Source organism: Canis lupus, chromosome 19 (assembly GCF_003254725.2).
Source record: "Canis lupus dingo isolate Sandy chromosome 19, ASM325472v2, whole genome shotgun sequence".
NCBI lineage: Eukaryota > Metazoa > Chordata > Mammalia > Carnivora > Canidae > Canis > Canis lupus.
The window spans coordinates 17,691,462-17,711,085 of NC_064261.1; the positions used below are offsets into that span (position 1 = coordinate 17,691,462).

The 19,624-nt window shown below is 35.4% G+C and overlaps 1 protein-coding gene across 1 annotated transcript in view; it reads right to left on the reverse strand.

Moving 5' to 3' along the window:
- The window catches only part of FGF2 (fibroblast growth factor 2), a 65,781-nt gene that overhangs the window by 6,693 nt on the left and 39,464 nt on the right, over window positions 1–19,624 (reverse strand). The window contains exon 2 of the mRNA XM_035702063.2: window positions 7,277–7,380. Within this exon, the coding sequence (XP_035557956.2) occupies window positions 7,277–7,380 (104 nt within the window). The remainder of the gene's footprint in view (window positions 1–7,276; window positions 7,381–19,624) is intronic.

The window sequence follows — 19,624 nt, forward strand, 5'->3', positions numbered from 1 at the left end:
AGAGAGGAAACTACTCTCCCTTATCATTTAGGTTCAACTCTTTACTGGGGGTGGAGGATAGCTAGCTTTACAAATAATTAGACCTGGAAATACTATTCCAAGTAATGGAGTCTAATAGGCTGCTACATTATTTCAAGTAAATGTTCAAAAATCAACTTGACAGGTTAGACTGTTGATAGTTTCTGACCCCTGGGGTGTGTGTTGGGTGGGGTGGGAGGGTGTCAACAAATAATTTACTATAAGGGAAGAAAGGAAAACTAATTTACTTTTTATATTACAATTAGGAAGAAAAAATTATAAACTCCTATAGAAAACCATATAAATTTATACATATTTGTATCTTTACATTTAAGTACAACATGCATACATAGATATATGATATCAGCCTATATTTTTGTATTAATGAGTGTACCAGATTCCAGCTTATTTCTACTACTCAAATCTAGGAAACTTCAGGTTTAGGAAAAGACACATTCAAAAGACTTTTTCCAGATTCTTTAGTTCTTAGATAAACAGTGGCACAAACTGAGAAAAACGTAAATCAATAAACAGAACAATGAAAAGAGCTGACATAATAACCAAAATGCAAATGATCTAAATGGGAGTAACAGTCCGTCTCTGTTATCTAAAGTGTGATATTCGATCTTATAATTTGCTTCTAGGGATAAAAATTTAACTGGATATTTACTTGGCTTTAATGTTTTTGATCACTGTTAACTTTTAAGAATGGCAATACGAATTTATCTGATTTGCCCATTTTTTGCAAGAAATTACTAATAAAGCAACTTAGTCTTCTGATGCAAATAAATGACAGGTAGCATTACAGAGAAGCACACATTGCACAAGGACCCAGCTCTGTGATAAATGTAAAGATTCAAGTGTGATAATGGTGAAACACTTATACCTAGAAAAATGTTGATGGTCCATGGCCAATACTTCCACTTTACCTTTGGTGAAATTTATTATGCTTTTCATTTAACATAAGTCAACCAGTGTTACTTTATTTTGTCATCTTTCAGTACCACTGATAAAAAGTCTTCCTCTTTCCCTATTCCAGGTTTAAGATCAGGAGTAAAAGAAGTAGGTTCAAGAGTGAAAAAAAATCATGGTAATCATAAAGATAATTATAATTGAGCTTCTCCGGCTAATTTCCCAGAGGAAGACCTAAACCACATCATTCTGGACACTGATTTTGGGGTGCTCTGTCAGCCTCCAGGGTGCCCTCCTTGCTAAGTTGGCACTCCCTACAATGACAGACCTATTGGGATATATATTAAGTCAACAATATCTGCCTTCTCAGCTAGCTCCTACTATTTCAGAGAAAAGTAATAGTACCAGTGATTAAGTGGATAATACATCATGAATCCACTTTTTTTTTTTTAATAGAAGTTACTTGTACCTTTACAAAAACAAAGGGGAGGGAAGAAAAACTTGCACCTGTGAATGTTCAGATATGTAAATTTACTAAACTATTACACACTTGAAAACAAACTACATTTTTCAAACTACATTGATGGGGGTATGTCAAAGAGTATAGGAGTCAACTGGAAAAGTTCCCAATGGCCATGGCAAAAGTAGTTTGAACAAAATAAATAACACAATATTGGATTATAACCTAAAGTATAAAATCAGTATCCATGAGTATATACTGATAGATGTGATTAAATAAATAAATGGAGAAGAGACAAATTTCTCATGCAAAAGAATTCCAAATTTGTAGAGATTTCCCCCTCAAGGAGATGGAGAATAAGCCCCTATCCCTTAAATGTGGACTATGTAAAATGACTTACTTATAAAGAATACAGTGTGGAAAGGCGGGAAAAAGAATAATGTTTATTGTAGTAGAGACAACACTACCTCAGCCAGATGATCAAGATTAATATAAGTCTTGATATACAATGAAAAAAAAATAAGGTAATTTCTCCTCCTCACTGCCATTTCTTCGCCTTATGCACCAATTGCACAAATCTGGTCCACTGCTAAATGTTAGATGTGAACTTTATGGCCATTTCCCCATGCTCTGTTTTTTTGGATTGTTTATTCTTTTACAGTACTTTGATTTTTCAGTTTTGGCTTAACAGGGAGTTTGCTCAACATGGATCCAAAAATGCTTTGCTTACACCACTTCTGAGAATTAAAACCAGACATGATGTGAGTATCAATGTTGATTATTTCAGAACAAAATAAAACACTCAAATTATGAAAAGATAAAAGCAAATTTGACCTTAATCTTTGTATATACATATATGTTGTGTAAATTTTATAAGATAGGTTTCTGAAACCAATAATTTTCATTAGGTAGTAAACTTTGCATTTAATCTAAAACTAAACTTTGCATTTATCTCTTAAAAAAATATATACATTACTCTTCAATTACTCTATTTTTCTGACAAATTTGATCAGTATATATTGCCAATCTAGATAATTGAGCCCTCAAAAATCTATTTTCCCTAGTCTCATTTCATGATTAAGGCCCTTCAACTAAAGTTTTTCTATAGGTTAAAAAAAATATTTTACTTTTTACTGTAATTAAGTGTATATCGTCCAAATACATTTTTTTCATGTTTCACTATAATGGATCAATGCAAGTTATATACACATTTTTAATATTGAGATATCTTGTTCAAGATATCATGATGAATAGCGTTATATAGAAATCAATATGCAATTTTCTAGCATATAAAGACCAGGTAAGTTTTCTATACCAATGCTAATATTGATGCTGTTTAGTGACTTAAATTTAAAACTACAGCTAAGTTCACTATATGCAGTTTTTTACAACCTACAATTTTTTACAACCTACAATTTTGTGAACACATAAATCATGAATCCTAATATTTGTTCTTGACTTCTGTTGTTCATGGCAACAAAATTTATCCTGCTGTGGAATAGAATAAAAATCTGTTGCATATTTAAAAACTACTCAATTTCAGCCTCTAAATATAGGCTTTGGCAGTTAAATATAGTTACTCTTTAAACTTTTATATTTTCTAGCTTCAAAAAGGGGCAGAGGGAAAGACCCTTAAATGTTTTTCAAACAGTGAGAATTCCTTAGCCTGAAAGCATTCATGCCATTACTATGTGAAAGTATTGGGGGGAAAAAAATAGTACACAACTTAGTCTTTTTTCATACTCTTAACTGGTAGCAGTCAACAAAACATGACTCTTAGAAACCAAAATATTTTATGTGTCCAGACTTTTCTTTCTGAGAGGAAATGAGGATGTTTTGCAAATCGCTGCAGGAATCATACACCTGGGAGAAGGCAGTAGACTCCAGGGATGTGCCATAACACAACAGTCTGAAATGGGGCCAGGTAGAAGAGTGGAAAGAAGTATGCCTGTGGCAAGTGCAAGTTCATAACCCCCAATTTCTCCAGGTTATAAGGAGTATCTGCAACCTCATGATTGCTAGTGGTCACAACACTGGACTTATACCAAAAGTTGCTCTTAGGTTTTTTGTTTGGCTTTTTATATGCCAGGCGTCTCTTCTCATTGTCACCTGAGTGAGGTCTCTGCTGACGTCCCTGGCTATGGTGTCTTTTACCATCAGAGATTCATCTCAACCCATTAAATATTGGCACAGATATGAATAGCCAAGGGTCGAGACTTTTAATTTCTTGCCTAAAAGTTGCTGTTGGTGACAGCTCGATGCCTAGGGGTCTGACTCAGAAAGAAATATGTCACTTAACTGACCCACTGACACCACCTCCTTGAGTTGAGGGTAGGGGCACTTCTCATCTGAAAATTGACATAGCCCACCCAGACTAATTTAAGAGAGAGGATTGCTGCTGAAATGTCAAGGAAGCAAGCCACATACATTGAATGGTAAAACTGGAGATTAACTCATGAACTTGGCAGGAACGAGCCTATGATGGGAGCTACAACTGAATCTTAGCTGTTGCCACTAATAAATCCTTAATTTTCCATATATGTGTAATACCTGCAGCTTTGTTCCCACATAGTCTGTGATAAATTTCTAAGCATTGCTAAATTAACTCTTACTGCATTGACTTGAAGGAAATCTGTTGGATCAGGAAGAATGAACCTATAGCCAAAGGGATAGAAACATATTTAAGACTAAATAAAATGCTATGACCTTAATCTTGCGAAAGGTCCTGTTGCAGTAAGGAAGAAACTATAAAACACTTTATTTTAGAGCAATTTCTGCTTCTCGTGGCACAGAATCAACAGTTTGGAAAGCTTAATGACTGTTTACCGAGAGAAGAGGTCAAAATCCTCTTAATTCTAACTTGTAGGGAATTCTGTAAGAATGAGAAGATAGTTCAGTTTTCGTATCTATTGTTTTAAATTCATCTCCTCTTTTATGGACTCCAGTAGTTTCAGAGATGCTCTTGAAAGTAAAGTAGTTTCTGTTTTCAACACTTTTGACACCTATGAAGCTTTTAATCATTACAGATGAACATATATTCCAGCCTATGTTTTGAGATAAATAATCCCTCCAATGCCACCATGATTACTAGGTTACTTGATCTTTTAATCTCAGTAAGTGGAAAACTACAGGATAACAGTTTCAAATTGTCCACTGAACTAGACTAAGAAAGAAAAAGTGAGAACTTTAAAACCACTTGACTAGTGTTGTCTACAGTTAGTCATAACAAAAGCAAATTTTTGTATCTCCTTTATTTTCCCCACCACCTTCACTGTTTGACAGTAGCCAAAGCAACACCGAACCATTGCAGAAGCCATCATGAGTCACACTACAGGTGTTTTGTCACATACTGACGTGAGAAGAGTAGGAGTAAACCTCTCCTCTCTACAAACTCAAAGTTGTCCAAAATTACTGATTCACTGTCCTGGAAATATTTAAAGTGCTACTTTGGTAGATTCCCAGTGTATTACATCACCCTTTAACTTGACAACAGACTGGTAGAAAAAAAGACAAGAACAGTAGAAGTAGAAGTCCCAAGTACTCCATCTTGTAGGACTATATTTTTTGCCTGGGAATCGCATCCATTCTCCTAATACAACTATTACTTATATGCTGATGACGCCCAAATCTATATGTGACACAGACCTCTCTTCCGAATTCCAGACCACAATTACAACTATATAGTGAACATCTCCATCTGAATTTCTCTTAGGCAACTCAAACTAGGTAAGTCTAAATTTGAACCTGTATTACCTTTTTCCAGAACTTGCTCTTTTCCTCCTTCCCCTTTCTCATCTACCTTCTCATACAAACCAGAAACTGAGGACTTTTTCCTCTATTTCACTCCTAAATCAAATCAATCTCAAGTGCTAGTACTTCACTCAATCCTCTGTCCTGTCATTGCCAGGTTTTCATCATCGGGACTATTACAATGGCCTTCTAACTGGTTTGTCTCCACCAGTTTCAGCCCCATCAAATCCATCCTCTACACTGCTGCAGAGTGATCTTTCTCAAATTCAAAACAGATTGTGTCTCTTAAAACCCTTCATGGATTTCCACTGTGTGTAACACATGGTGTATAAGGCACTTAAGCAGGTAGTCTATCTCTCCAGCTGTATCTCTTCCCTTCTACTTTGCATTTCCTTTGCACTTTACACTCCAGAAGTAGTGAATTATTTGTAATGCTAGAGAAGTACTTCCTAAGCCTTCTCCACCCATGCCTTTGCATATACTATGTTCTATAACATAGTATATGTTCATCTCCACTCCTCTGCTCCTGACTGCCTGATGATTTCCTCATACATCATCTAAAATCCTATTTATAGGTTGTCTTCCAAGACAAGTTTAATCACTTCTTTTCCTATATTACCTCCTATATCATAATACTTATTTCCTGTCCAATATTACTATACATTTACACAATATATAGAAGGAACACATCAAAACCCTTACACCTACAAATACTTATTTACACTTCTACCTCCCCAGGATATGATTCATTAAGGGCACAGATGATTTTGTATTAAATTTTATAACCCATACGCCTAGCATCTGGCAACTCTATACTCAATACTGGCTATTCTTGAAGAGGATTCTAAAGTTTATTCAACTACCAAAGAGAGAGCACACACCATTACACCCAGAGTTGTTATTTATCCTGCAAAAGTCATGTAAATTGAAAAATATGTCAACATAAATACATCTTTGTCAGACGATCAATCAGATGATTGAAATATTCTTTATCTTTATAACTTTGTTTTGGTACCTTCAGAAATCCAAAGGTCTTCACTCAGAAAAAAAATTCAAAAACTCGGTATGGCTTAAAATACAACTGCTCAGTAATACTGGATCTCCTCTGTGGGGAAAGTTATAGGCAATAATAACTGGCTACTGGCATTGGTATCATGGCTGCGGTTTATGTGTATACACACACACACACACACACACACACACACACACACTTTTAGGTATGTATCCCATCTACTCCCCCAGTGAGACAGAAGTGGGGTCTTTTATCCTGCTTTTTTTCTCTGCACTATTTCCCACACATCATGTCTGCCCAACAGACATGTAATCCTGGTTCTAATGACAATGGTGGAGTTCACAGGGCTGCTTTAGTGAAAAGAATACTAGCTAGGAGCTGTGACTCCTGACTAGCTGTGATAAAAAGTAAGTAAGTGAAGTCCTTGTCCTTAATGAATTTATACATAAATAGAAGATGACGCAAAAATTTTGAGGATCTATGATACATGATCCAGATTTGGGCATTTGATATAAATTATCTAGTTTAGTCCTCACAATAACTCTCTAAGGTAGGATCATTACTGTCTCTATTTTACAGGTAAGGGATCTAACTCAGAATAATTTGCTTGCTTGAGAACACACAGCTAATATGTGGCAGTGCCAGTATCAGTGTCTAGGTTGAGCCCACATTCTCAACTAGTACTCTATACTGTAAACATTTTGTATGTGAAATCTGAAAGAAGAAACCTGATACTGAAAATTTTATATGTCCATCTCACTGATCTTCAAACAACTGCTTAATATAAGAATTTTAACAACTGTAGCTTAATAGCTTTGCAGAGAAGGCAGTAAAATGCAATGAATTAGAGCTCATGCTCCAGAGTCCAGAATGCCTCAGGTGCCATCTTATGTTCTACCTCATGTGAGCTGTGTTTCCATGGTTACTTTATTATGCCCCAGAACTTCAGTTTTTGTATCTGTGAAATAGGGTGAGTACCACTACTTTATAGGATGAATACAAAGATTAAATTATATAATACTTATAAAATCCGTAATAAAAAAATAAATACCAATACTAGTAAATTAACAGCAACAGAAGCTAACAAATAAAAAAAAACTACAAGAAAAGAGAACATTACTTACAGAAGCCAGTAATCTTCCATCTTCCTTCATAGCAAGATAGCGATTTGCACATACTCCTTTGATGGACACAACGCCTCTCTCTTCTGCTTGAAGTTGCAATTTGACTGTAATGGAAAAATTACCTTTGTGGCATCACAGAAAAAACAGCCGTCTGCACATTTACACAATATGAAGTCAAGTGCAACCAGCTTATCCACTCTGGAGGGTTTGCAAGGTGGGGGATGAGACAGATGTCGATTAGATCATATTAGGATGAGATACAGATCCTCTAGAATTTGAGTGCCTCTAAATTCCCTTCTCCTGGGTTAATAAACAGAAGAGTGATAGAATGGAGAATGTTTTCCTTTCCTTTGATGTGCAATTAGCCTCCACTTGGCTCTGTTAACTGCTTACAAGGTTTTAAAAAGTGAACAGATTTTAAAGTACATAAAAATGAAAAAAAATAAAGTACATAAAAATGTAGGGGCACCTGGGTGGCTCAGTCAGTTAAGCCACCAACTCTTGGTTTCAGCTCAGGTCATCATCCTGGGACTGAACCTGGCTTCAGGCTCTGCATTCAGTGAGGAGTCTGCTTATGGATTCTCTTTTTCTCTCCCTCTGCCCCTGCTCATGCTCTCTATTACATATTTTTTTTAAATAAAAGTACATAAAGATATAAACCACTTGTGAGAATTTCCACACTAAATTTAAACTTTTTAAAGGTTGTTTCTTTGTTTATTAAGAGAGAGAGTGCAGGGCAGCCCCGGTGGCGCAGCGGTTTGGCACCGCCTGCAGCCTGGGGTATGATCCTGGGGACCTGCAATGGAGTCCCACATCGGGCTTCCTGCATGGAGCCTGCTTCTCCCTCTGCCTGTGTCTCTGCCTCTCTCTCTCTGTGTCTATAAATAAGTAAATAAAATCTTTAAAAAAAGAGAGAGAGAGAGAGAGTGCACACGTTCACACAATGTGGAGGAAGAGGGGGAAGAAAGGGCGGAGGGAGAGGGAGAGAATCTTAAGCAGACTCTATGGTGAGTGCAGAGCCTAACCCGGGCTCAATCTCAAGACCCTGAGATCATGACCTGAGCTGAAATCAAGAGTCCATGCTTAGCTGACTAAGCCACCCCAGGGCCCCTTCAAAGTTTTTAACCAATTCTTCACAAATAAAATATAATTGAATTACTCACTACTATCTTTTGGTTTGTATTTCCTTGAGTTTCTACACATATTTCTAGCTTCCCCTTTAATACAATACCAATGTATTTACCTTTCTTTATGGATGGATTGTGATGTATACCTTTTTTTTTTTTTTTTTGCAAATATCTATCTCGTGGAAAAACAAAATGCTCATACTTAATTTGCTTTTACAGTGTGTTGAAAGATTTTCAGAATATAAGATCCTGAAGAGGATGACTTGTTAATACTGCATTATCAACATTAAGCAGACTGTAGGAAAAAAAAAATAGATATTACATGATTATGATTATCCCATAAGGATAATTATCTAATTAATTCAAATAAAAATGAAGTTAACAACTTCTGTTTTACTATTCAGAGGTTGCATTTTTCTGCCAAAATCGTATTCTCCAAAATATCTTTTAGCTAACAGATTACATAAAAAAAAAAAAAAAAACAGGTTCTGGGGCCAAATAAATTTAGGAAATTCTTGGTTAAGCCAGGTTATCTCTTTATTGCCAAGTTTCTCAGAACTTTGCTTCTTACATTATAAGTCACCGTAAGGGTATACATTGCTTATAAAATTTACCTGGTCTCAGAATGAATTATGAACATATCTATGAATGTATCTAGGACATTCTTCAGAGCAATAGAAAAAATAAACATTCAAATATTTAGAAATCATAATATTAATTAGATAAGATTAGAAACAAACTAAGTTAATTTTCCCAGGTGTGTCCAAGTAGCTAGGGAAACTTGGCATGAAAAAGCAATGTTTCAAAGATTCTGGAATAATTAACTTTGTTAGATATTATGTCATAGTAATTATGTTTTAAAATTTTCCATATCAGAGAAACATACAGGTAAAAAAGGACATAACATCTGGGATTAGCTTTAAAACATTTTAGCAATCAAAAAATAAAATATTCTAGCAGCCAATCAAATTTTTTATAAAGTGGGCAGGATAAATAAAACAAGATTTGATTAACTGATGTCAATAGCTATTAGAAGCATGGGAGCTGGGGATCCCTGGGTGGCGCAGCGGTTTGGCGCCTGCCTTTGGCCCAGGGCGTGATCCTGGAGACCCGGGATCGAGTCCCACGTCAGGCTCCCAGTGCATGGAGCCTGCTTCTCCCTCTGCCTGTGTCTCTGCCTCTCTCTCTCACTGTGTGCCTATAATAAATAAATAAAATAAAATAAAAAAAAGAATCATTTAAACTGAGAGGTGCACAATGAAACATTTAAAAAAAACAAAAAAAAAAAAAGAAGCATGGGAGCTTATTATTCTATTTGCTCTACTTTATGAATGAGAATTTAAATTTAAAAAAATCTGTTGAACATTTAATGTCTGATTCTCCTCTGTGTAACAGTCACTCCTAGATTTCAGAGAACACAGCATTAGGTAAGCTTGCATTTACCAGGCAAAATTTTACAGAATCTTAAAAGATAATATAAGGTAAGAGAAATATAATCAAAACATGAAAACTAAACAAAGAGGGGCATAAAGTCTTTTTCACAACATTACAGAGAGGTATAGAAAATAAGCTTCATTTTTAACAGATATAACCAAAATTACGTTAATGAATATAAACAAATTCTTGTATACAGCTCTAATATGATCCAGATAAGCCATATTAATTATGAATATATTTATATCTCTTTTCAACTCATAAGGCTGCATACATGCTCATGAGACAAGACTGCATAATCACTATACTTTCTTTTGGTGCTTTATCAATAAACTGTAAGCCCAGTTGTACCCTACCATCACTAAGTGTGTATTACTGGTCATAAGGGAGATTATGTATATTAACATGGGGCCAACACCAGTGACTCAATACCCCAAGCAAATGCCATCGCTCCTTGACCTTATACAGATTCCTTGGGTATTCCACACTAAGCAATTATCACTCAATATGAAGCCACTAAAAAATAAACATTAATTGTAGATGCTTAAAAAATGTTTCCATTGCCATATAATTATAAAAATATATACTTTAAAGATAACCACAGCCCAAAACAAGCTGTATGAGCCATAAAATCATACATTTTCTTTAAAATCCCATTAAGGGGCAGCCCTGGTGGCGCAGCGGTTTAGTGCTGCCTACAGCCCAGGGTGTGATCCTGGGGATCCGGGATCCAGTCCCATGTCAGGCTCTCTGCAGGGGGCCTGCTTCTCCCTCTGCCTGTGTTTCTGCCTCTCTACCTCTGTGCCTCTCATGAATAAATAAATAAAATTTTTAAGAAATAAAATAAATAAAATCCCATTAAGGCTGAGATGCTAGAAGCAGGACAAAGCTGAATAAGATCCCTCTGATAAGCAAGAAGCCTTCACCAAATGCAAAGCAGGATAAAAAGAGATCTCACAAGACGAGTTCAGGAGCAAGGCTAACTGCTGACCTACCCAAACAGTTGTCAGCTGGGCTATAAGGCAAAATAGAATACAAAAAAAAAAAATTATCCAATTAACCCAAAAGAAGGAAGGAAGAGAGAAACCGGACAAAGAACAGATGAGGAAATTAGAAAATAAGATCCAAGATGGTAGATTAAACCCAAACATATCAATAATTACACTAAATGTAAATGAACATTTACATTTAAGGGAAAAAATTGTCAACAAGATAAAAAAGCAAGATTCAGCTGTGTTAATAAGAAAAGCACTTTAAACAAAAAGACAAAGGCAAGTTGAAAGTAAAAATGTGGGAAAAATATAAAAGTATAAGAATGTTGGTATGGCTATAATATTTGATAATGTGGACTTCAGGGCAAGTAGTATAGAGATGAACAAGGTAATTGCATGATGATAAGAGGTCAGATACATCAAGAAGACCTAATAATCTTAAATGTGTAGCACCTAATAGAATCCTAAAATAACTGAAGCAAAAATTAAGAATATGGAATTTATTAATATTATCTACCAAATTGACCTTTTTTTAGATCATGTAGCTTTCATTCACCTGAGACTTTCTTCTCCTCTTAACATCATAGTTATTTGAAAACTGTGCTAAAAAAAATATTAACTGCCAGCATAGTAAGCTATTCTATGCTTATTTGCCTAGTGTACTTGACTTGCTCAAATCAATCCACTCCAGCTGACAAGTTTTTTTTCCAAAGTCACCATGATATTAAATAATTTCAAGGGCTCTTAGGATGCCTGGGTGGCTTACTGGTTGAGCGCCTGTCTTTGGCTCAAGCCATGATCCCGGAGTCCTGGGATCAAGTCCTACATCAGGCTCCCCAAAAGGAGCCTGCTTCTCCCTCTGAGCATGTCTTTGCCTCTCTCTCTGTGTCTCTCATGAATAAATAAAATCTTTTTAAGACGGGGGGGCTCTTGTTCTGAACTACTGGTGCTCCTAATTCCTTTAACAGTCTGTAGTAATTCATATATGATACGATTAATTTAAAATGTACAAACAAATAGTTATTGATATAGTCACAGTTGTGCAACCAACCACCAATACAATTAATTTTAGGACATTTTCATCATACATACCCTTTAGTATTCACCTCCCATGACCCCAATACTACTATCTCCAGGCTTAGGCTACCACTAATCTACTTCCTGTCTCTATAGATTTGCCTATTCTGGATATTTCACATAAGTGGAATCATGCAATATGCGGTCTTTTGTGACTGACTTCCTTCACTTAGCATAAGGTTTTCAAGGTTCATCCATGTTGTAGCAATTATTAATACTTCATTCCTTTTTATTGCCAAATAACATTCCACTGGATCAATGAATCACATTTGATTTACCCATCCACGCTTGATAAACATCTGTTGTTTCCAATTTTAGGCTATTATGAATTATACTGCTGTGAACATGCTACAGAAACAAGATTTGGAGTAGATATATTTTCATTTCTTCTGGATATACACTGAAAAGCCAAATTACTAAGTCTTATGGTGATTATGCTTACTCATTTAGGAATTGACAGACTTTTCAAAACAACCATTTTACATTCCCATTAGAAATTGAGGGTTCCAATTTCCCCACCTCCTGACCATATTTGTTATAGTCTGTGTTTGGGGTGGGTTTTGTTTTGTTTTGTTTTGTTTTTTCTATTTTTCTATTTGTTTTTATTACAGCTAGCCTACTTAGGTGTGAAGTGATATCCCTTAGTTTTGATATGCATTTTTCTGATGGGTAATGATATTAGGCATCTTTTCATGTGCTCATTGGCTATTTGGCTAGGGAGTTCTGTGTGGTCTCTTTTAAAAGGACACTGATCCCACTCATGAGGGCTCCACCCTTATGACTTCATCAACTTCTGAAGGCCCTACCCTTTTTTTTTTTAATTCTAGTAGAATTAACTTATAGTATTATATTAGTTTCAGGTGTAGTGATTCAACAGTCCTAAACATTACTCAAATCTTGACAAGATTAAGTGTACTCTTAATCCCCTTGACCTATTTCACCTATCCCCCAACCCACCTCCCCTCTGGTAATCATCTGTTTGTTTTCTATAGTTAAAAGTCTATCTTTTGGTTTGCCTCTTTTTCCTTTGTTCATTTGTTTTGTTTCTTAAATTCTACATGTGAGTGAAATCCTATGGTATTTCTTTCTCTGATTTTGCTCAGCATTATACTCTCTAGATCCATCCATGTTGTTGCAAATGGCAAGATTTCATTTTTTATGGCTGAATAATATTCGTGTGTGTGTGTGTGTGTGTGTGTGTGTGTGTGTGTGTTGCATGCACTACATCTTCTTTATCCATTCATCTACCAATGGATAGGTAGGTTGCTTCTGTAATCGGACTATTATAAATAATGCTGCAGTAAACATAGAGATGCATGTATCCCTTTGAATTGGTGTTTTTGGAATGCAATTACTAGATCATAGGGTGGTTCTATTTTTAACTTTTTGAGGAGCCTCCATACTGTTTTCCACAGCGGCTACACCAGATTGCATTCCTACCAACAGACAAGAGGGTTCCTTTTTCTACACATCCTTGCCAACCCTTGTTTCTTGTGGTTTTGTTATTAGCCATTCTGACAGCCATTCTGAAATAATATCTTATTATGGTTTTGATTTGCATTTCCCTGATGATGAGTGATGTTGAGCGACTTTTCATGTGTCTGTTTACCTCTGTATATCTTTGGAGAAATGTACATTCATATCTTCTGACCATTTTTTAATTGGATTACTTGGTGGGGTTTTTTTGGTATTGAATTATATAAGTTCTTTACATTTGGGATACTGTTTTTCAAATATGTTATTGCAAATACCTTTTCCTATTCAGTAGCTGTCTTCTAGTTTTATTATTTCCTTTGCTGTGCAGAAATTTTTAATTTTTAGGTAGTCCCAACAGTTTATTTTTGTTTCTGTTTCCCTTGCCTCAGGGAACCTATGTAAAGAAGTTGCTATGGCCAATATCAGAGAGACAACTGCCTGTGCTCTCTTCTAGGATTTTTATGGCCTCAAGTTTCATATTTAGGTCCTTAATCTAAATTTAATTTATTTTTGTGTATGGTGTAAGAAAGTGACCTAGTTTCATTCTTTTGTATATAGCTGTCCAGTTTTCCCAACACCATTTGTTGAAGAAACTATCTTTTTTCCCCACAGGGGGAAAAAAAACCCAAACTTGCCTCTTTTGTCAAAGATTAATTGACCACATAATCATGGATTTACTTCTGGGCTCTCTGTTCTGTCCATTGATCTTTGTGTTTATTTTTGTGCCAGTACCACACTGTTTTGATTACTACAGCTTTGTAGTATAACTTCAAATTAGATTGTCATACCTCCAACTTTGTTCTTCTTTTTCTTTTCTTTTTCTTTTTTTTTTTTTTTTTTTTTTTGTTCTTTTTGTTGTTGTTGTTCTTTTTCAAGATGCTTTAGCTATTGGGGGTCTTCTTTGGTTCCATACAAATTTTAGGATTCTTTGTTCTAGTTCTGTGAAAAATGCTGTTGGTATTTTGATTGCATTGAATCTGTAGATTGCTTTGGATAATATGGACAGTTTAACAATATATGTTCTTCCAATCCATGAGCCTGGAGTATCTTTTCATTTATTTGTGTCATCGTCCATTTCTTTCATTGTTTTGTTTGTTTTCATAGTACAGGTCTTTCACCTCCTTGGCTGGGTTTATTTCTATATATCTTACTATTTTTTAGTACAACTGTCAATAGAATTATTTTCTAAATTCCTTTTCTGGGGCTGCATTATTTGCATATAGAAATGCAACAGAATTCTGTACATTGATTTTGTATTCTACAATCATGCCAAATTCATTTATCAGTTCTGGTAGTTTTTTGGTGGAGTCTCTAGGATTTTCTGTATATAGTATCATTTCATCTGCAAATGGTGAAAGTTTTACTTCTTCCTTACCACTGGACGCCTTTTATCCTTTTTTCTTATCTGATTGCTATGGCTAGGATTTCTAGTACTGTGTTGCATAAAAGTGGTGAGAGAAGACATCCCAAAGGCTCCACTTTCTAATACCATTGCACTGAAGTTAGGACTTCAATGTATGAATTGGAGGTGGGGGAGGGGGGCACAAAGATTCAGTGCATAACACGTATAAAAATTGTGTTAATGTTCCAGATAGAATCCCTCAGATACTCTGCAGATTCTATACAGTGTGAAATCTCAGCCAGTACTCAAGATTGAACAGTACAGTCCAGTGAAACTAAACCTGGTCGCATTCAAGTTAGATTTTTAGTTGTCACTCTTCCATGTTGCACTGGCTTCATGGGGTGGAAAGATACAATAATCATACTTGAGATTTAGAAGACTCTTAATAAGTCATTATATCTTATGACCTAGCAAAGGCATAAGCCAAAGACACATTTCATTTGCTGGGGAGAAAAGCGGAAGAAGGTCTTCATAAGGAGTAGTTTTAAATATTAAATACTTTAAGATAGGAAATGAAAGGAATTACATTAAATTTCCATATCAAGAGTACATTGTAAAATTTTCCACATTTGTCAGGAAATAAAACATAACAGACAAGACTACAAAACAAAATTTGTTCTGAAAAATTGAGGATGACTTAATCATCAACTCTTCTGAACCATAAAAATCCATTCTGTCTGCATCTAACCAGGAAAGTATCAACCTCAGCCTGGAAATTTAAAAGTGTCTGGAAATATAAAATTATAATATTATACTTAGATAAAGGTTAAAGCCTTGTATTTCACCTTATATAAAAACTAAAACTACTTTAAATATAGGCTTTGTTATATATTTGAAAATTGTCTACCATAGGTATTTAAAAAGATATTTTCTCCATGATAATACTATGAAATTTGCCACCTAAAAAGTGCTTAATAAATAACTATAGGGGCACCTGGGTAGCTCAGTCAGTTAGGCATCTGCCTTCAGTTGGAGTCTTGATTCTGAGGTCCTAGGATAGAGCCCTGCTTCTCCCTTGCCCTCTACCACTCCCCCTGCTTTTGCTCTCTCTCTTAAATAAATAAAATCTTTCTTAAAATATAAATAAATAAATGACTATAAAATAGAACATTCCGGGATCCTTGGGTGGCGCAGCGGTTTAGCGCCTGTCTTTGGCCCAGGGCACGATCCTGGAGACCCGGGATCGAATCCCATGTCGGGCTCCCGGTGCATGGAGCCTGCTTCTCCCTCTGCCTGTGTCTCTGCTTCTCTCTCTCTCTCTATCATGAATAAATAAAATCTTTAAAAAAAATAGAACATTCCTTTTTGTTATAAGTACTATTCTGTGGCACACACTGAGCTAGACTCTGGAATTATAATCTACTCTGGGAAACCTGTGGTCATTCCCTCTTCCCTTCTCTCCTTAGTTTAGGATAGGAACCCTCTCCTCTATACTCTCATATTGTCCTGTTTTCCCCATTCAGAACAATTTTATACTATACATGTCTGTTCCTCCCTGACTATAAATTTCTTGAGGGCAGAGTTACCTTATCCATCTCTATACCTAAGTATTAGCACAGTGCCAGGTGTACACAAGTATCTAGTGAATGTTTTGTGGATGAAAGCATCTCATGCAAGAGAAAAATGGGTAAAGAAACAATTGCAGCAATGCCCTTGGTGTGATAAGTATCATGAGTTTTATACAGGTGCTATGAGACTATTAGAAAAGGACATGTAATTAGATGGAAAATCAGGGAATCTTTCTAGGAGGGATGAGATTTCACCTAAGTTTTGAAGGGTACAGAGTAAAGAATTTCATGAAGGTACAGGGTAGGGAAACAAGGAGGAATTCCAGGTAGAATGTTATTCCAGAACTGAAGCATGAAATAAACCACATTTGTCCTAAATAGCCAAGTCCTAGACACCTAAAGTAATCAACAAAATATCCAGACTGAGAGCTTAAAACACATATATTTAAAAAGCAAAACAAAGTAGAATATTTAAGGATGCCTAATGGTCTGATGAAATTAGTAAGAAATAATAAGAAGTGACTAAAAATCTGTACACTTTTATTGGGAAGACAAGGGACTGGGACAGGAGACATAGGCTTCTAGGTGGCTGGCAAAATTCTGTATTTTTTTTTTTTTAATCTGAGTGACAGTTATAAGAATGTTCAGCTAGTAATTTATTAAAGTAGAAGATATTCTATGTGGTTTTCTGTATCATATATATATATCTACTCTGGGAAACCATATATATATATATATATGCTGTAAAAAAATACTACACTAAAAGACCTTTTTAAATTGGATCTTGGATACTTATTTAACCCATATCATTTCAGCAAGCTAGAGACCATTCACTATATTGAGTTTTGGATGCATAGAAGTCAACAATTTTGATAAACATAGACTTCTGGTGGCTTTCTATTATTGATATTAAATCCAGTAAGATGAACTTGGAAAAATAAATACTGAGCTATTCAAGCTTATAATTCAAAACCCAAAAGCTGTAAACCACAAAATTGAAAGATCTCATCACTAGGCAAGACCTTAGTGGTCAATTAGTCCCCTCATTATACAATTACATTTTAAATCCCATCTACAATATCCATGAGAGGCAGTTATCTTACTTTTACTTGAAAATCTTCACTAAAGGAAAATTTAGTCTTTCTAAAATAATTTGGCTATGTAAGCAAAGGAACAGAAACTGATCATCCTAAGTAAACCACTCAAATGTTCAAGTGCTCAGATTATTAGCACTTGACACATTTAATTCTGTAATATAACAAAAAAGCCAAATTATTATTCTAGTATTGCCACTGCTCAAAATATTTTGGAACTTCTTTGGAATTCCCCCATAATTTGTATTGTTTTCTTTTGAATATGCTCAAGGATGATAAATCTTAAAGTCATAAAAACCAATTTGTTAGAGAGCTTTAAAGAACTTCAGAGATCATCCAGTGTACCTTAGTGCCTAGGGTACACTGCCTAGTGCCTAGTCCCTTCTCGTTTATAAATAAGGAAGCTGGCATTTAGAAACTTTTGTATATGGTGAAAGAATATCTTTTTTTGGAAACAGTCAAGTCTGTGTTTCCAAGAATGGTGAATATATTCATTCATTCAATAAACATTTGCTAATAATGGCTATGTGCCAGGTTCTATGCTAAGCAATAGAAGTACAAAACAAAATACAACATTGTTCTTTGACCTTGAAGAACATACAGTATTGTCAAGGAGAAGATCAATGGATACAGGCAAATAACTAAACAAGCTAAATACTTTAAGTGCCATGATAGAAATAAAGACAAACTACCTTGAGAGTTCCCGGAGGTACCTATAGCCCAGTCCAGGAAATTAAAGGTTTCCTGGAAAGTGACAACTGAATGGGGACCAAAGGAATTAGCAGGAGTTAGTCAGGAAAAGAAAGTAGAAACCAAAAATAAGTATCTTTATACAACTTCCAAAGGAGAAAGGGAAGAGCACTGCATATCCAAAGAATGTCAAGTGATTAGAGGTGGCTAGCACAGAGAGTAAGGGTGTTGTGTGTGCTGTGGAAAGGGCATCGTAGGACAAGGTAAGGTGGAGAGGCCATAGGCTATGAATGTGTTAAGGAGTTTGATAGTGTGAAATAATGAGGACTCTTAATGAAATAGAATGGAGAAAACTTGGTAAGAATGTGACAAATGAAGGAAATAGGAGCAGATATGAAGGGAATGGAGGTAAGGGAAGGCAGAGAAGGAAGGAAGGAAAAAAAGGGAGGAAGAACGGGAGGGAGGAGTTCAGAATGAGTCCCAGATTTCTCTATCCTGGATTACTGGGAAATAATGGAGATGGGAAATAAAAGAGGAAGGACAAGAGAAGACAATGAGATGTACTTCCTTAAGACATAGTGAAAATCTGTGGAAAATCCATAAAGAGATATCCAGAAGACAGTTATATGAATCTGGAGCTCAAAGAAGAAATCTATGCTGGAAATAAAGATTTGATAATTATAGCAAACAAGTTACTGCATAGAGCACAGAGGCTACACCTAATCCCACCTAGGGATATAGAAAATGGATGAGACCCTCCCGAACAATGTGTAGCAGGTGTGAATTAAGGACAAAGGACAGAATCTTGGGAAGCACCAACGAGGATGTAGAGCAAGTAGAGCCTGGGTAAGAGTCGTCAGCCCAAGCAAGTACAGGAAGGTATGTATATACACACCTGATACCTACACACACACACACACACAAAACCTAGGGGACAAAACGGTTATTCTTTGCAGATAGTACAATTTTCTATATTAAAAATCAAGGACTAAAAGCAATGTGATATTCTGGACTGGAACCTGGAACAGAAAAAGGACATTAACGGAAAAAGTGGTGGAATCCAAATAAAGTCTGTAGTTAACAGTAATGTATCAGTATCAACTTTTTAACTTTTGACAAAAGTATCAGTTATATAAGAAGTTAAGCATAGGAAAAGCTGGGTGAAGGGTATAGGAGAATTCTGTAATCTTTGCAACTCTTCTGTAAATCTAAGATTATTTCTAAATAAAGTGTTTTAAATGTCAAAATAAAATACAAATGAACTATTAGAAATCATTCAGCAAGGTAGCTTGATATAAGAATATATAAAATCAATTGAGTTTCTATAACTCACAACAAACTGATAAAATATGTAATTATTTTTTAAAAGATACCATTTGTGATAATAACTAAAGGCTCCTAGGACTTTTATGGAGAAAATTATAAAACTTTATCAAAAGTCATGTGTAAAAGCCTTAAAAGGGGAAGTATGAAAGCTTGCAAATGGGAAGATTCAATATAGTTAAGATGTCACTTCTCCCCCCTCAAATAATCCATAAATTTAATGAA